This window comes from Otolemur garnettii, unplaced genomic scaffold (genome assembly GCF_000181295.1).
Source record: "Otolemur garnettii isolate 467f Iridium unplaced genomic scaffold, OtoGar3 scaffold00222, whole genome shotgun sequence".
In the NCBI taxonomy this organism is placed as follows: Eukaryota; Metazoa; Chordata; class Mammalia; order Primates; family Galagidae; genus Otolemur; species Otolemur garnettii.
In genome coordinates, this window is record NW_003852617.1 from 4,285 (window position 1) to 22,869 (window position 18,585).

An 18,585-nucleotide genomic window follows, 5' to 3' on the forward strand; every position below is an offset into this window, starting at 1 on the left:
TATAAGTATTATTCCCAATTAGCCAATGAGCCACCAAAGCAGATCTCAGAATTCACATTCACAAGGACTAGAATATGAAAAAGTTTTCACTCCCAAGAATTAGGACATACGATAGTTCACTTTATAGAGAACACTGGGACCAAGTTTTTTATTTTCCAAGAAACCCAGCTAAATAATCAGTTCTGTAATAAGCAGTCAGACTAGCTTAATCAACTTTATTTATGCCTGACACACAGTAGGTAAAAGTTTAAGTAAGAATACCCATTGATATATTTTCAACAAATCACTGTCCACCTTATTTTTTATTCCATTTTCAAAGCTCACAGCAGAGCACACATACCAATGGCATTGTTCAGCATATATTCTTCTCTGAAGAAATCTTGAACCATCTTCTCTTTTGCCTTTCCAGCTTCTGAGATCACTAGAAGGAAAAATTACAAATAAAAAGTTATTTTCTAGTCAATAATAATCAAATAGATTAAAAGTATTATGATAATTAAATAAGGGAGAGGGGTACACTAAAACGGCTTGTTAAAGTTTTGAATATCTGTGCCATGCCACAAATGTATTATAGTCAGTCACAGATCCATAGTCTAATGTCAAAGCTTCAAGGCAAAAACTCCTATTCTTACTTTCTATACTTCTTACAAAATGTTACAGTTAAATTAGAAATTATATATTGCTATAAGCTGCATATTTTTTGTTTTCTCTACCACTTGCATAAGCATGTGCTAGACTTACGTTTCCTTAGGTAATGCATCTTAATACAGAATACATGTGGGCACAAGTGTGAACGTGTAGTGCTACAGTGTATTCCATCTAGTTAAACAGTTCTGCCATATGCATTTCCCCCCATGAAATATTTATTGAGCATCTACTGTGTACCATGCACTGTTTCAGGTGCTGCAGATTACAAGACAGCCATATAAGGTGGCTGCTTCAGAGTTCAGACTAATGAAAAAGACAGACTGCTAAAGCACACTCTCTGTGCTAGGCACACTAGGTAAAAATGGGGTACTGTGAGAATATGACATGTAGGAGCAAGAAACATGTAATTAAAAGAAGGCTTTCCAGAAGTGGTAAGCCTATATCAAATTTGAAAATGTAGGTACAAATTTCCTAGAAAATGAGAGAAAGCAAAAGGGGAAGCAGTACCCTAAAAAGGCACAAAGGCAGAAAAGAAAAAGGTAAAATCAAGAATCAAGTAGTTTTAAAAACTAAAGGCAGGGTGGCGCCTGTGGCTCAAAAGGGTAGGGTGCCAGTCCCATATGCTGGAGGTAGTGGGTTCAAATCCAGCCCCGGCCAAAAAAAAAAAAAAAAAAAAAACTAAAAGCAGAAGGGAAAAGGTAAGGCTATAGAAGCAAATAAGATAATAACGTTCTTATTTATTACCGATGGAAATGTGACTTCTCAAAGTCTTGACTGCAGCATACTACTGCTTGGCTTAATAAACAAATGCTCAGTAAATATCTGCTGAATAACAAACATTATTAAATGATTCATTTCCATTGCAATCTTCTGTTATCCAGGATTCACATCACCTGGGCTCTCACTCCAGTCAATCTTGAGATGGCTATCAAAGTTTTCATCCATATACTGTAAGCTCATTTGTCTTTTCTGCCTTAAGTCCTAAGGGAATTATCTATTAAAATACAAATTAAATGTAACATGTTTCCTCCTTTATGGAAAGCATTACATAAAAAATTGCTGGCCATAGCTTTTTACACTCACTCTAGAATGCTGATATATCTTCCTTCAAAATATTCCACATGTTGACTTCCGTTCCTGGTTTTTAAGAGAAAAATCTGACATACTTGTGTCATTCTGAAACTTTCACTGATAAGTTTCCATTAAACTGTAATTTTTTGACTTTAAAATGTAGTTACTTTAAATGTAATACATAGTAGGTATTTAAAACTATATCTTGAACCTGCTTGTATACTATTCCTAAAGTAATGGTTTACATAAAACTTCTAAATTTGGTGGGCAAGCCAAAAATTGTAACACATATATAAAACTTGAAAAGGGGTAAAACCATCCTTAGGCCTTACCAATTCCATAAGAAATAAAATATATAAAAATAGTTTTCAGTATACTATACAGTTGACCACTCCCTACACTGACCACCTCTTTACGTTGACCTAATTTTCATAGACTGAACATGAACCACAGGTGCGTATCAGTACAGTAGGCTTAGTTCCTTAGGTTGACCAGTTTAAATGTTACGGTCCCGTGGGTGGTCAACTTACAGAGGTTCTACCGTATATATAATATGGACAACTACATGACTTTGATCCTGAGAACAAACACTTTTCTGTTTTGTCTTTTTTTTGCATCCTCTTTGTGGTTTGTGGCTGTGGGCACAGGGGGGTGCGGGCAGGCTGGTTTATGGCCTGCTGGAGTGGCATGCCAGGACCACATTCCAAAAGGCTGCTCAGATCTCTGTTTTGTCTTTAATAGTTAAATGTGTACATATTATAAACAACTGAACAATTAGGAAAAATAAGGAAAATTTATCCTTTTATTTTTCCCAGTATGTTTAAACACACGTAAAAATATAATAAATGCTATCACTAAGTACATGGAGGGTGCTTGCTTTCAAATCATGAACACTAGGAAAGCCTGTGAAATACTTATGGAAATATGAGAGCATGTCATATTTAGAGACTGGTAAGTCACTGAACATGGCCAGATTATCTGGTTATGTTTCTAATAGAAACATTAAATATCAGCTGGCCCAAACTATAAAGCGGACCCACATACCATAACTGGACATTTTATTTGTGATAATTCAGGGATGTTAATGACTCAGTGATGATTCAAATTTATATATTTTGTATCTAAATTTCACAAGTACACATATGATGGAAGAAAAAGTATCCAATGTACTCAACCCTATTATGAAACTAATATTTAGCTATCATAGGAAAGCTATAACCCAATTTTAGCCCAAGAATATGGGGAAAGGGGAGAGGGAGGGGAGGGAAGGGGGGAGAATGGGAGGAGGGGTGATTTATCCTATGATTTATCCTATAAGGGTACATGTGAATCTTTCTAAATGTGGAATATAAATGTCTTAACAACTATGAGAATGACATGAAGGCTATGTTGGCCAATTGGATGAAAGTATTTCAAATTGTATATGGAAACAACACACTGTACCCCATGATAGTATTAATGTACACAACTATGATTTAATAAAAAATAAATAATAAAGAAAAAAGAAAAAAAAATACACATATGTAATTTTTTAAAAAAATCACTATTCTCCTCATTTTCTAATATTAACTACAAAAAGTCTTTACATTTTTGATTTTTGTAAGTTAAGCATATGTACTTTTCATAAGAATATTGACTTCATAACAAAAATTCTAAAAAGTAAAGCAAATTACAAATTACTACAAAAATATGCCAATACTTTATCAGTTCTAGTAGGAAAAAAAAGCACGTAAGTGAGGACAGAAAAGGTTTTTACCTCTGACATCACCCCCAGCACAGAAGGCCTTTCCTCCAGTTCCCTTTATAATGATCAGGAAAGTTTCAGGATCTTGTTCCCACCTCTATCCAAACATAAAAGACGACAGTACAAGCATATTATAAATACAACTCATTAAAGATATACGCATACACATTCACATACATATGAATGCACATGCATATATATACACACACACACATATACATCATTTTATAAAGCATATCCAGAAGAATGAATCCTATACCATTCCTTCTTGAAGAAACTTCATTTTCTGAGATAAAGTGGAAGCTATTTCAACAAAGTTAGTAGATGGGTCTATTTTGTGATCCAAATTTCAAGACAGCATCTGAAATCTTTGCCATAACTTTGAGATCAAGGTAAACAAATAGGGCCTTCATAATGTTACATAGAATTATAAATTTGGAAAACAATCCAAAACTGCTGATAAACAGGGCAATAACCCTTCTACTCTGGTGATAGAGGGCTCTCTGCCCTATTGACAAATTTTTAAGTTAACAGAGTGAAACCACTTATGATATTGACCAAACATGCAAGTGATTTGGGATTGATGAAGACAGCTAATAAACAGGATGAAAGAATCAAGAACCAACAGAAATTTGAATGGCTAGAACAATGGTCCAAATGAAAAATGAATTAACTAAACACAAAGAAACTAATACACATTCTGTAAGTTCTAACCAGGTTGAGTATCTCTTATTAGACATTCTTTGGACCAGAAGTGTTTTAGATTTCACATTTTTCCAAATTTTAGAATATCTGCATATACATAGTAAGGTATCTTAGAGTTGGAACCCAAGTTTAAACATGATATTCCGTTATATTTCATATATACCTTAGACATACAGCCCAAAGGTAATTCAATTTGTTCCTTCACGGATACTGAATAAACTGTTTTGTGCATCTGTGTTTTAATGGAGACTCAACACATAAGGTTAGGTGTAGAATTTTCCACTTGCAGCATCATGCCGGCCTTTAAAAAGTTTTGAATTTTGGAGCATTTCAGATTAAGATGCTCAACTTTGCAACAGAATAAATATATAAATACATATGGAAAGTATGTACCGTCCAAAAGGTTCATGCAATACGGAACTACATTAATAGGAATATGTTATACATAGAAGTTTCTACTTCCACTCTGTTCCAATTCTTATCTGCAACACTTGGCTTATTTCCAGGTATCATACTTTAGAACATACTATAAGGTACCCCAAACAAAAACAAGAATGGAAGATAGACTCATCAAATGAAGAATTAAAGAACTAGTGGCCAGGGAGAAAACTAGTATTTATTCAACACCTACAAGGTAGAATATATTAGGTACTTACATATACTATTCACCTAATCTTCACAACCATCCTATGAAATACCATCATCCCCATTTCACAGCTGAGGAAAGTGAAGCACAAAGAGATTAACTACCCCAGCCTACATGGTTAATAAGGAGAAATCTAAGTTTCAAACCAAATAGTCTGACTTTCAGTCCTATGTTTTTCTATTGTCTTATGCTGTTCACTTAGAAAAGTTTATGGCCTTCTCTAAGAAAAAGCAGAACAAGTAGTTTAAAAATAGCTTCAAACCAAACGGTTATAATATGGAAACAGATTAGATTTGTATAGATTGAGCCCAAAGAAGCAAAGCCAATATCACTGCTTGGAAGGTCAGAGAAACAAAGAGTGGCAGAAAACAAGAAGAAATTTATGAACAAATCAGAGCAAGTCATATAAAAGTGAAAGGGCTATCTCAGGAAGTAATCAACTCCCTATCACCAGAGGTGTCCAAGGATAACTCCCCAGGGAAGGCAATGAGGACTCAACAATCAATGGAGCTTGGATCCCAGAGACCTATGATTCTATGCGAGAAAATATCAGAAATGTTCTATTATGATATACTTTTAGAAGGATCCACATAATTGCTTTTAAGAATATTACAAACCTTTAGTTGTGGATAAATCTGCCGAATCATATTAAGAGTCAGTGCATTTAGCAACTTGGGTCTGTTCAGTGTTATCACTCCTGCACAACCTTTTCTTTCCAATAGTACGTCTCCTTCTACGTCCATGTGCTTGGACTTTCTCTGTATAAACAGAATAACATTATAAAGTTAAGGGGGGAGGGAGTTGTTGTTGTTGTTGTTGAGACAGAGTCCCACTCTGTGCCCTGAGCAGAGTGCAATGGCATCATAGCTCACTGCAACCTCAGACTTGGCCTGTAGGCAACTACAGGCGCTCACCATGGTGCCCACTTGGGTTTTTCATTTTTTTAATGAGTCAGGATCTCTCTCTCCTCTCTCAGACAAGTCTCAAATTCCTGAGCTCAAGCAATTCTCCACTCTCACCCTCCGACAGTGCTAGGATTACAGGAGTAAGCCACCGCACCCAGCTACAATTAAGTTTTTATCACAAATCAACATCCAAACATACACAAGATGCAAGTCTTTCATATTAATGATGACTAAACCAGGTACACTTAGTCTCTCAAGTCATTTAGATTCTATAGATGGACGATTCCAAAGCAAACTATACACACCTCCTAAATGTTTAAATTTTTTTCTATGTAAACTGAATCAACTGATTTAGAATAAAGCCTAGTCCTAGAATTCCTTGGACTATGAAATATTCTTATTAAATCTTTTAATTTATTACTGGTACATCAAGTTCTATGGTAGGTGCTGACAAAGCAAAGATGAATGAGAAAGGGAAATAACTCTGACTATAGTAGCTATGGACAACTTAAAAACAAAGGTGATACTTGAGCTGAGCCTTGATGTCTATTAAGAAAATGGGAGGTAGAAAATCCTAAGGAGAAGGAACAGCAGATGCTAAGCCACAAGCAATGAATATCTGCAACTATTAAGATGTTAACATAAGCAGACTAAGGGTAGTGAAAGAAATCGGTAATGAGAGGGTAGCCAGAATAATGAGTTTGAGGCCAGATTATAAAATGACAAACTGGTTGGGCACAGTGGCTCACACCTATAAATCATAGCACTTCAGAGACTGAGGCCAGAGGATCCTTGAGCACAGGAGTTGGAAGATGCTGTGAGCACTCCAGGCCTGGCAACGGAGAAAGAACTCATCTCAAAAATAAATACAAATAGGCACCAGCCTTATATACCAAGAACGGCGGGTTCAAACCCAGCCCTGGCCAAACTGTAACAAAAAACAGCCTTGCGTTGTGGCGAGCACCTGTAGTCCCAGCTATTCGGGAGGCTGAGCCAAGGGAATTGCCTAAGCCCAGGAGTTTTAGGTTGCTGTGAGCTATGACACCACAGCACTCTACCGATGCTACTGACAGTGACAAAGTGAGATTCTACCTTCAAAAAATAAATAAATACAAATAAATTTTAAAATAAAAAATAACAACAGACTTATATGTCATATTGCTGAAGTTGCCAACACACAGATTTAAGGGCTCAACTTAACCACCAGATTTCACTTTCTCACATAATATATAGCACTGATTAACATAAAATTTATAACTATATCACAGCTTCCCAGGACTCTGCTATACACAGCCTTCAGGGCTCATAACATCACCATCCTTCACACATTCTTTTATGTAAGCTCAATACCTTAAACCCCACAGGGAAACTGTGTATAATATAAAACTGGAAGTCAGTTTAAGTTAGAATGGTGAATGTCAATTAAAACTAAGTAGCACACTTATTAACTAAAATCTAATAAAGCCCAGAAGTCCATATTTTGATTGCATTAAACAACATGGTTACACAAAGTTTAAGTTCTCTTTAACACTGAAATTTTTATTAATTTTTTATCAGAATAAAAATATTATTTATTTTTATTTAAATATTATTTATCAGATAAATAATTTATATGAACTTAAAAGGGTCATAGGAGAGGTTTTTATTATTTTATTTAAATAATAATTATTTATCAGATAAATAATTTATATGAACTTAAAAGAGTCATAGGAGAGGTTAATAAACAGAAAAGGTTGTATCTTTTCAACTTAATTTGAATTTCAAATAAAACTTCAACTATATGAAACATATGCCTATGTATATATATACATATATATTTTGGGGGGTGGGGGGAGAGACAGAGTCTCACTTTGTTGCCCTTAGTAGAATGCCATGGTGTCATAGCTCACAGCAACTTCAAACTCTGGGGCTCAAGTTATCCTCTTGCCTCAGCCTCCTGAGTAGCTGGGACTACAGGCTCCTGCCATAGCGCCCCTCTTCCTCAGACTGGTCTCAAACTCCTCAGCTCAAGCAATCCACCCACCTAGCCTCCCAGAGTGGTAGCCTTTGAAATATATTTTTTGACCAAATTCACAAAGATCAAAAAGTTTGATATCCCGTGATGTCCAGAGTGCGAGTACATGAACACAGTATGGAAGCAGAAACTATTACAGAACCAGGAAAAACAGTTGTTGACAATACATTTAAAGCACACACTCTGACAATAAAGCCTGTTTCAGAAATTTACCCTGTAAATCAGCAGTTCTCAGCCTGTGGGTCTCGACCCACAAAAACTGTGGGCTACAGCATTAGGAAGGTTGAGAACCACTGCTATAGATGATATTTACAGATGGGGCAAAATGAAATGAATGCAAGGTACTGCAACACTGTAATGGCAAGAAACTAGAAATAATCTAAATGTTTAACAGTGGGAAACTGGTTTAAAAAATTACGGTCATCCATACAAAAGCAAGCTATGTAGCCTTAAAGAGCATAATTATGGCCAGGCATGGTAGCTCATGCCTATAATCCTAACACTTTAGGAAGATGAGGCAGGAGGATCTCTTGAGGCTGGGAGATCCAGTCTATGCAAAAATGAGAATCTGTCTCTACAAAAAAAAAAAAAAAAAGAAGCAGCAGTAGCAAAGAAAGAAAGAAAAATTAATTAGCCAGGCATGGTTACAAATACTCCCTGTAGTCCAGCTACTCAGGAGGCTGAGGCAGGAGAATTGCTTGAGCCCAGGAGTTTTGAGGTTGCAGTTAGCTATAAGGATACCACTGCACTTGGGTGATAGAGCAAGATCCTGCCTCAAAAAAAAAAGTAATTAAGCAACCTCTCCATACACTGAAACAATCTCAAGTACAGTGTAATTACTTTGCTACCTCCTATACTGTACATGTATACATGGGCACATACAAATTTATGTAGAGAATCTATCTCTAAGTGGATACCTGAGCAATTGCTAAAATGTTGCTTTCAAGAAGGGAAACTGGGCATCTAAAAGGCCACGGTGGGATAGCTCCCTTCAACACTTTTTGCAGTTTTATACTATATGTATATATTACCCATTCAAAATAATATTTTAATTAATTTTTTAAAAGAGTAATAGATTAGAGGCTTAAAAGATACTAAGCTATGTGACTTTAAAAACCATTTTTAGTATCCTTACCTTATAGGTACTAAATATAAAATTCTGTAGTACAAGAAAATTCTAACAAAAATCAAAAGGAAAATAAATGTCTAATTTTATTTTCCATAATGTTGAGAAAGACATGAGCCAAGTGTACTGACCAGCTAAAGAACAGACCAGGCCTGGGGCGGTGGCTCACGCCTGTAATCCCAGCACTCTGAGAGGCTAAGGCAGGTGGACTGCCTGAGCTCACGAGTTTGAGACCAGCCTGAGCAAAAGCAAGACAGAGATAAAAGAAAGAATGGCCAAATTCTAGTCAGGCTTTTATGAATTTTCTTTCCAATGAGGGCTTAAATTTTGCCACAATGTTCACTGCCACACTGTGCAATTTTTACAAAGAATCCTGCTAAGTCAGTTAACCACAATTTCCCGCCCTTGATATCTGATGACCCTCAGCACGTGTTCAGGTTCCTCATCCTCTACCATGTTCCAGGTAATGTCTGATCACCCCGGCCTGCCTTCTGTAAGAATCCTATTAGGATAGTTTAGCCAGAATCTTCCCTTAGCCTAATATAAACCTCTTGGTAATTTTCCATTCTCTAAAGCACCCCACGTTCCACAAATTCCCATTTTTCCTTGTTGTATTCAAAGTTGATTCCAATTTCTCTACACTACTGCAAACCCCATTGCAGTGGTTCCTACAGCTACTGTAATAGTACTGAATAAAGTCTGTAAAGCCAGAAAGAAATATCTGGTATCTTCCCTGTAAAACAAGGAGAATTCACTGAGATAATACACATCAAATACTCAGTTTAGCATCTGGCATATAGAAAGTGCTATATTAGATGACTTGTTATTTTTCTGTATAAGGTACTCATCAGGCTCTATAAGGGATATAAAAGTGAATAAAAATTATTTATTCCTTAAAGTCTAATAAACTAAGGTCATTTAAGCTTTGCAAGAGTACTATTAGTACAGTAGTAGCTAATGTATAAAATGATTATTAATTCCCCATTTACTATGCTAGGTTTTTTAATGCATTATCTTATTCACCATTTATAAGCACTTTACAGTAGACACTGTTATTATCCTCATTTTATATACATATCCAAAGAGAAGGTGCCAGAGACCAAGCTATCTGCCACAAGATTAGTGAGCCCATTCTTTAAGCCTGCGCATTCTTTTAAGATTCATGCTCTTAACTATAACCTCATGCCACCTCCTACAAAATATGTGTGTCAAATCTTGAATCTGTGAAGCCCAGAATCATGCTACACTAAGGTCAAAGAAACCCGCCACCTCATATTTCTCTACTTCCCTAAGAATGACATTTATTTATTTTTATTTTTTGAGACACAGTCTCACTCTGTCACCCTGCAAGGAGTGCCATGGAGTCATAGCTCACAGCAACCTCAAACTTGGGTTCAAGCCATCCTCTTGTCTTAGCCCCCAGAGTAGCTGGGACTATAGGTGCCTGCCACAATGCCCAGCTAGTTCTCACTTTTGCTCAGGCTAGTCTCAAATTCCTGAGCTGAAGCATCCTACCAGCTCTGCCTCTCAGAGTGCTAGGATTACAGGTGTGAGCTACTATGCCTGACCTAACAATGACATTTTAAATGATACATGTAATCTAATAATTCCAGCAAAACAAAGTTGAAACTTACCAAATGTTGCAGTATGATATTAGTCCTTCTGAATGCATTAAACCTAAAATAAATGTAGAATACAATGAGCACAGTAATGTGGGTAATCATGTCTCAATTTACAAACACTATATCATCTTCTGAAAGTATTAAAATAAAAAGTTAAAAATTTTTAACTCTTATTCATTGCTGGTAAGAACACAAAATGGCACAGCTACTTTGAAAGGCAGTTTGGCAGTTTCTTACAAAACTAAACATACTCTTACCATGTGATCCAGCAATATGTTCCTTGTATTTACCTCAATGAGCTGAAAACGTACATCCACAAAAAAACCTGCCCATGAATTTTATGATCACTTTATTCATTTTTTTTTCTAGTTTTATTTTGTAGAGATAGAGTCTCACTTTGTCACCCTTGGTAGAGTGCCGTGGCATCACAGGTCACAGCAACCTCCAGCTCTTGGGCTTAGGTGATTCTCTCGCCTCAGCCTCCGAGTAGCTGGGACTACAGGCTCCCGCCAGTGCCCAGCTATTTTTTTGTTGTTGTTGCAGTTTAGCCAAGGCTGGGTTTGAACTTGCCACCCCCGGAATATGGGGCCAGCGCCCTACCCACCGAGCCACAGATGCCACCCTGGTAGCTTTATTCTTAATTGTCAAAATGTGTGAGTAATCGAGTTGTCTTTCAATGGATAAAGAACAAACTAACTTTGGTACAAGCATATCTTGGAATATTACTCAGCTATAAAAAGAAATAAGCAATAGGAAAAAAAGGGAAGAAATATAAATGCATACTACTGAGCAAAGAAGCCAATCTGAAAGGCTACATACTGTTAGTATTTTGACTACAAGGTATCCTGGAAAAGGCAAAATTAAGACATCAACAGAAAGACCAATGATTGCCACAGTTTGTGGGGGAGGGAGTGAGGGAGAAAGAAAGGAAGGAAATAATGGAACACAGGAGATGTTTAGGACAGTGAAACTAACTGGTATAATGCTGTAATGGTAGATATACATCCTATCTGTCAAAATTTTCTGTCCAAACTATCAGCTCCATTTTCCTGTAAACTTAAAACTACTCTAAAAAATAGTCTATTATTTAACAAAAAGTGGTTTGGTAAGTAGGTAATGAAATAGGCATCCTTAGACACTGCCAAGAGATATACAAAGGGCTTCTGCCCTTCTAGTAGCAGTCTAGAAATACAGATCCACAACTTGTAAACTGATCATGCCCTTTGATCTAGTAATTCCACAAGCATTTGCACTAATGAAACCTCAGAGACATGGTATTTAGGCAAATACCAAAGAGTGTATTGCTGGATCACACTATAAAGATATTTGTGGCTCGGCGCCCATAGCACAGTGGTTACCGTGCCAGCCACATGCGCCAAACATGGCAGGTTCAAACCCGGCCTGGGCCGGCTAAACAATGACAACTGCAACAAGAAAATAGCTGGGCATTGGGGCAGGCTCCTGTGGTCCCAGCGACTTGGGAGCCTGAGGCAAGAGAATGGCTTAAGCCCAAGAGTTTGAGGTTGCTGTGAGCTGTGATGCCACAGCACTCTACTGAGGGCAACATAGTGAGATTCTGTCTCAAAAATATATATATATATTTGCAACTATATCTAAAAACAGAATAACCTTTTTAAAATTATGTCATCTCGACTGCCATGATGTGGAATCAATCCAAGTACCCATCAACCCAGGAATGGATTTAAAAACTGTGGTATGTGTATACCATGGAATACTATTCAGCCATTAAAAAAATGGAGACTTTATATCTCTTGTGTTTACCTGAATGGAGTTGAAACACTCTCCTTAGTAAAGTATCACAAGAATGTAAAAGTATCCATTGTACTAAATACTAATATGAAAACAGCAGATGAACAACTAAACCCCTATAAGAGAGACAAATACAAATTCAAGTGGTGTGGGTTAAGGAGGGAGAGGGAGAAGAGAAGTTGAGGGAGGGAGATTGGTAAACTTTCACCCCATGTGCACATCTCCTGGGTGAAGGGCTCAACTACAACTTGGACTTTACAAACAGTATAACCTAATCATTGTACTCATATATTAATCTGAAATTTTAAAAGTGTCATTTGTACATAAACATTACATAGCCTATGTATTTCAGTACTAAAAATACTTTTAAAACTTTCTAAATACTTGTGACGTGGAAAATAGTCATGAAAGAAATTATGAAAAGAAACAAAGTTATAAAGCAATGAACACAATACACTTCGATTTTGTTTTAAAAGTGCTTTGGGGGGCTAGGTGCAGTGGCTCACACCTGTAATCCTTGCACTCTGAGAGGCAGAAGAGGGTGGATTGCCTGAACTCACAGGTTGGAGACCAGCCAAACCAAGAGCCAGGCTCTGTCTCTAGAAATAGCCAGGTGTTGTGGTGGGCGCCTATAGTCCCAGCTACTAGAGAGGCGGAGGCAAGAGAATCCCTTGAGCCCAAGAGTTTGAGGTTGCCATGAGCTATAATGCCATAGCACTCAAAAGGGTGACAAAGTGAGACTCTATCCAAAAATAAATAAATAAATAAAATAAAAGTGCTTTGTGGGCTAGGAATACAAAGCTTTAGACACAATTGGTCAAAATAGACGAGAGAATGGTAAAGGACTGGGGGAACCAGGAAGAGGCAGAAACAAACACCAAGTGTTGGAAAACCTCTCTATCTAGATGATGGTCATAGGACTGATGCTTAAGGAAATGTTTCAGTAAGCTAAAAATTTTGGAATAATGTACCTGAGTGCCTTATGCAAATTATAATTTTAAAATAAAGTAAAAAAGCAACAGAAGGCAGTGACTGGAAGGAACTTGAGGGCAGCTTCTGGCATCCTGATATAGCTCATTTCTTGGTCCAGACACTGGATTTCAGGTTATGATGGGTTTGTGAAAATTCATCAAGATGTATGGTTATGCTTGAAAAAACTTTTTTTATTGAAAAAAGTTCCAATAAAAGATATAGTTCTTACCCTTGAGAAACTCACAATGTAGTGACAGATACATACAAAAATACTGTAGTTAGAATATACTTAGATGCATCCTTCTTGTTTAAGAAGTTAAATTTAAGGTCTATGGAAAAAGACCAAAAGTAGTATCAAGAGCAGCCGGATAAGAACTGTGCACATGTGTAAATATATATATGATGGAATTGAAAAACTGCCCATTTGTTAATGTTTCAAAGATAACTTAAGATGACATGAAGAACAATACAACCTAGCTGAGGCTTAAAAATATATATATATAACTATTGTTACCACTTAGAATCACATCTTAGATGAATGAATTTATAAAAATATTTGTAATCCAACTTACTTTTAAGAAGTTACTATCTTTTATACATTACATTCAAATTGAATAATACTACAAAAAAGGGGCAATCACTTTCAACTCATGTTTAAATGAGTTATACTTTACATTTCTGTACTAGAATATTTTGAAATTGCCTTATGATGAATAAAATATTCTTTTTTTTTTTTTTTTGATACAGAGCCTCAAGCTGGGTAGAGTGCTATGGCATCACAGCTCATAGCAACCTCCAACTCCTGGGCTCAAGCGAGTCTCCTGCCTCTACCTCCCAAGTAAAGTAGCTGGGATTACAGGCGCCCGCCACAACACCCAGCTATTTTTTTCGTTGCAGCCGTCACTGTTGTTTGGTTGGCCCAGACTGGATTTGAACCCACCAGCTCAGGTGTATGTGGCTGGTGCTTTAGCCGCTTGAGCCATGGGTGCCAAGCCAAATAAAATATTCTTATCAAATCAGTGACTCTAAAACTGTACTGCACAAAAGACTCACCTTGGGACTCCTACAGAAATTCCTATGTCCACATAACACCTAAGGCCAATTTAATCAAACTCTAACAATAGGACACAGGCATAGGTATTTTGTTTGAAGGGCCTCTCACTGATTCCAAAGTGTAGACAAGTTGTCAATAAAATCAATACTTCATAAAAATTAAAGGGACAGATCCTAGCTTATTTAGGAATACTTTCTAAATAAAGTTTTCATACACTTTTAAAACCTGAACTATACTTAGCCTAACATGCCATTCCTAAATTTTTTTCAACTTGACATGATTTTATCTTTTTTTTTGAAGTTTTAATGTATCAAAAAATGTAAGAGCTAATTTCTTTTTTTTTTTTTTTTTTGAGACAGAGCCTCAAGCTGTCCCCCTGGGTAGAGTGCTGTGGCATCACAGCTCACAGCAACCTCCAACTCCTGGGCTCAAGCGAGTCTCCTGCCTTAGCCTCCCAAGTAGCTGGGACTACAGGCGCCCGCCACAACACCTGGCCATTTTTTGGTTGCAGCCGTCATTGTTGTTTTGGCGGGTCCGGGCTGGGGATTCGAACCCGCCACCTTAGGTGTACGTGGCTGGCACCCTAGCCGGTTGAGCTATAGGCGCCGAGCCAGAGCTAATTTCTTTAAATCTAAATAAGTTGGAATTCCTTAATGAGGCCAGTACCTAAATGTCGGTTCAAGGTTAAAAAGGGTGCTGCCAGATTGGCAAGTTTTACGTAACAATTTAAGTAAGACCTGCGGCATAAAGAGTCAACAGAGAAAACTGGCCTAGATTCAAGTCTCAGATTTGTTTCTGAGATAGAATCTTAACAAAAATAAATAAATATATACATATATAAAATGTTTATTTCACTCAGAGAAAGTTAATGTAAACCTAACAAATACAAAGCATTTATAGGTCACAAAACTTGGTGGCCCAATACCACAAAAACTCATATACTACATATACACACAACCTAACTCTTTACCAGAGTCCATATAATTATACATATGTTGCTTCCATTTGTTCCAATTCCCACTCAACTATTATTTAAAATTCTGTAACATTAGGTAATGTGCATGTGACTCATCCCTGTCATCCTAAGCACTCTGGGAGGCTGACGTGTGAGGATCCCTTGGACTCAGGAGTTCCAGACCAGCCTGAGCAAGAGTGAGACCCTGTCTCTCTACAAATAGAAAAAATTAGCTGGGCATTGTGGAGGGCATCTATAGTTCCAGCTACTTGAGAGGCTGAGGTGGGAGTTCGAATCCAGGAGTTTGAGGTTGCTAGGAACTAAGCTGATGCCATGGCATTCTAGCCTGCAACACAGTGAGACTCTGTCTCTAAATAAATAAATAAATAAGATTTCTGCATTATTAACTTTTATAGCTCAAAATATACTTGAGAATTCAGGCTCCCCAAGTAATTCTCAATTTATGGTCTTCTCTTTCCTTTCTATTGGCTCCCACACTGCCACCTGGAAAGGAAGGAGACACACACATCTCATTACTCACCTCCCCCCCCTTTTTTTTTTTGAGACAGAGTTTCACTAAGTCGCCCTCAATAGAGTGTCATGGCATCATGGCATCACAGCTCACAGCAACCTCAAACTCTTGGGCTTAAGTGATTCTCTTGCCTCAGTCTCCCAAGTAGCTAGGACTACAGGCGCTGGCCACATGGCCCGGCTACTTTTTTGTTGCAGTTGTCATTCTTGTTTAGCTGGCCCAGGACCAAACCCGCCAGCCTTGGTACATGTGGCCAGCGCTGTAACCACTGTGCTATGGGTGCTGAGCCTACTCCTAATTTCTTAATTCACTTTAACAGGCTTATTTCATTCAAATGATGTCTAATCTGGCTTCTTGGAACAGTTGTTTTCAAGGTACGGTCCCTGGACCAGCCATCAGCACTCACTGGCAACTTGTTAGAAATACAAATTCTCTGTCCCACTGGAGACCAACTAAACAAGAAACAAGAGGGGCTGGGGCCAGAAATCCGTGTTTATAAGGCCACAGGTGATTATGATACACACTAAAGTTTAAAAATAACTGTCTTGAACAAAAGCTTTAACATCTAGGAACTTTCTGCAATTATCCAATAAAATAAACATGGATTCACAAAATTTAAAAAAAAAATTGTACATGAAACTGTTTAAGCAGAAAGAAAAAGTATTATACTAGAAGTAGGCAAGACAGTATGTAAATAGAGCAGAGAAACAAATCCAGGAGGCCAAGTAATTCAGCCATGAGCTGATGAAGAGCAGCTACAGAAACAGAAAGGAATGATTTTTGGAGAGTCATTCTGAAGTTAAAAATTCAATGGAAAATTAAAGAATTATGTCAAAAATGACTTCAAGATTTTAAGCCAGAGAAGCTAGAAATACTGAAAAGACTGAGGAGGAAGCTAGCCAGTTTATAGGATGAAATATGATTTTGATTTTGTAGTTTATACTCACAAAAGCAAAAATATTCAACAACAAATTTGAAAATAGACTGGCACATGAAAGAAAAGTTAGGACTAAAGATATGCCAGGAATTCATATACATATACAATCTCAACTACCTCTAAGAAATAAATGAGAAAGCCACAATTAAAAACTAATGGCCAGAAGGTTGCTGCCTTGGGTACGCAAATGTGTTTTCTGCTCAACAGCATTTTAGAACTACCAACATTTTTTAAAAAATCAACAGATTGCACCTAAAAATGCAGTTTTCCATATTTTCTAGAAAAAAATGGTAACTATGAAACCCTAGGCTATATTTTACAATGGCAACAATGCCTGGAGCTAAGAAGTGGTCTCCTTTGGAAAGAGCACACTCTTCAGTCACCAGTGCCCCACTGGTCATCACAGCTGCCATCGGGCCAGCATCACTCAAAGCTTCCTTCCCTGCCTTTGTATCTGGGTCTGTGACTCTTAGCAAAGAAAAAACGTAACAGAGAATCAGAGACAGAGCTTTGATCAACTAAGAAACAACTAAGAAGTAAAAGAGAGCAGCCAAACATCAAGAATGTAAACAACGTAGTTTAGCAGAGTAAAGAGACAGAATCTGAAATGGGTCCCATTAACAACTTAGAGAGCAACCTCAAGTAGCGTTGTTACCCTATCTAAATCTGGCTCTTAAAACTGCACTTGTTCCTTTAAGACTTTTATCAAAGTTGATAACTAAATGGTGCTTAGTTCTAAGTATTTTATGTCTGCTCTCCTTTCAGACTTCAAAGCCCTTACACAAGGAAAGTAAGAACGCCATGTAGTCTACGACAGCTACAGGATAACAAAAATGCTTAAAACAATATTTCCCAGCAGCTGGAACAGAATACAACAGTAAGGACACTGAATTCAAGAAGATACTGGGGCCAAATATGTGAAATCCAGGCTGGTGAGACTGCCTCCAGTGTCAACCATGGCCTGAGGTCTTTTTTCCTCTCAGAAATATTATCTGTGACACCCTGGTCCCTTATACATTTATGGGTTAGGCTGTTGCAGACTACTTGATCTTGGTCTTGGGTCTCTGCTTTCTTGGGTAAAATACACTACACGGCTGGACCTGGAAAAGGTATTAATGTCTCTGGTCAAAGCCCCCAAACTGGTCCCGGCCTCACCTACACAAGACTGCATCTTGAAATGTGGGATGGAATAAAGCCAAGCTGAACTGTGGGAATGAGAAATTCTTTCCCAGTTAACTTTGTTAACAAATACATCTTTCCTATTTGTTTCTCAAATAATTTGGTATTGGCTGACAACTTCGAAAAAGTAGCAAGCAATAATTACATGTACCGATGTTCTTAGTATTTACCAAATCTCACTGTGAGCTGGTGCAGGGACAACTAATTTTAAGGTATCAAAAAAAAAAAACAAGAAGAAAAGCAACTCTTTAATGTGTATAACAAGTACTTACTGAGAATCAGATCTGTGGGCACACTGTTAGACAACACTTTCTCTTGAAGCAGTAGCTACTCTTCTCATGACAAACACTCTCATCCCTTTGCAGGAAACCCCTAAGACAAGCTCTAAGATGTAAAAAACCTAGAAATGTTAAGTTGTCAAGGAAAGAAAGACGTCCTCCCTTCAAATGGGCACAGTGACCTGCTATTGCATAGGGACAGGCAGTAGGCTTCAAGACTGATGCAGCCTAACCTCCTAAGATTCCTACCAGATTTCCTCGACTGAGCTCAAGCCACAGTGAGCAGCACTTTTTGAAAAGTTAAACAGGGCTCCGCGCCTGTGGCTCAAGCGGCTGAGACGCCAGCCACATACACCTAAGGTGGCGGGTTTGAATCCCCAGCCTGGGCCCGCCAAACAACAATGATGGCTGCAACCAAAAAATGGCC

General features: G+C 37.6%; 1 protein-coding gene across 1 annotated transcript in view; it reads right to left on the bottom strand.

Annotated features, from left to right (window-relative positions):
• Nucleotides 1–280: 280 nt before the first annotated feature.
• The window catches only part of LOC105888208 (3-hydroxyisobutyryl-CoA hydrolase, mitochondrial-like), a 19,153-nt gene continuing 848 nt past the window's right edge, over nt 281–18,585 (bottom strand). Inside the window, exons 2-5 of the mRNA XM_012812752.2 lie at nt 10,494–10,536; nt 5,432–5,572; nt 3,476–3,560; nt 281–421 (exon numbers count right to left, since the gene is read on the bottom strand). Coding sequence (XP_012668206.2) covers nt 321–421; nt 3,476–3,560; nt 5,432–5,572; nt 10,494–10,536 — 370 coding nt within the window. The 3' untranslated portion in view covers nt 281–320. The remainder of the gene's footprint in view (nt 422–3,475; nt 3,561–5,431; nt 5,573–10,493; nt 10,537–18,585) is intronic.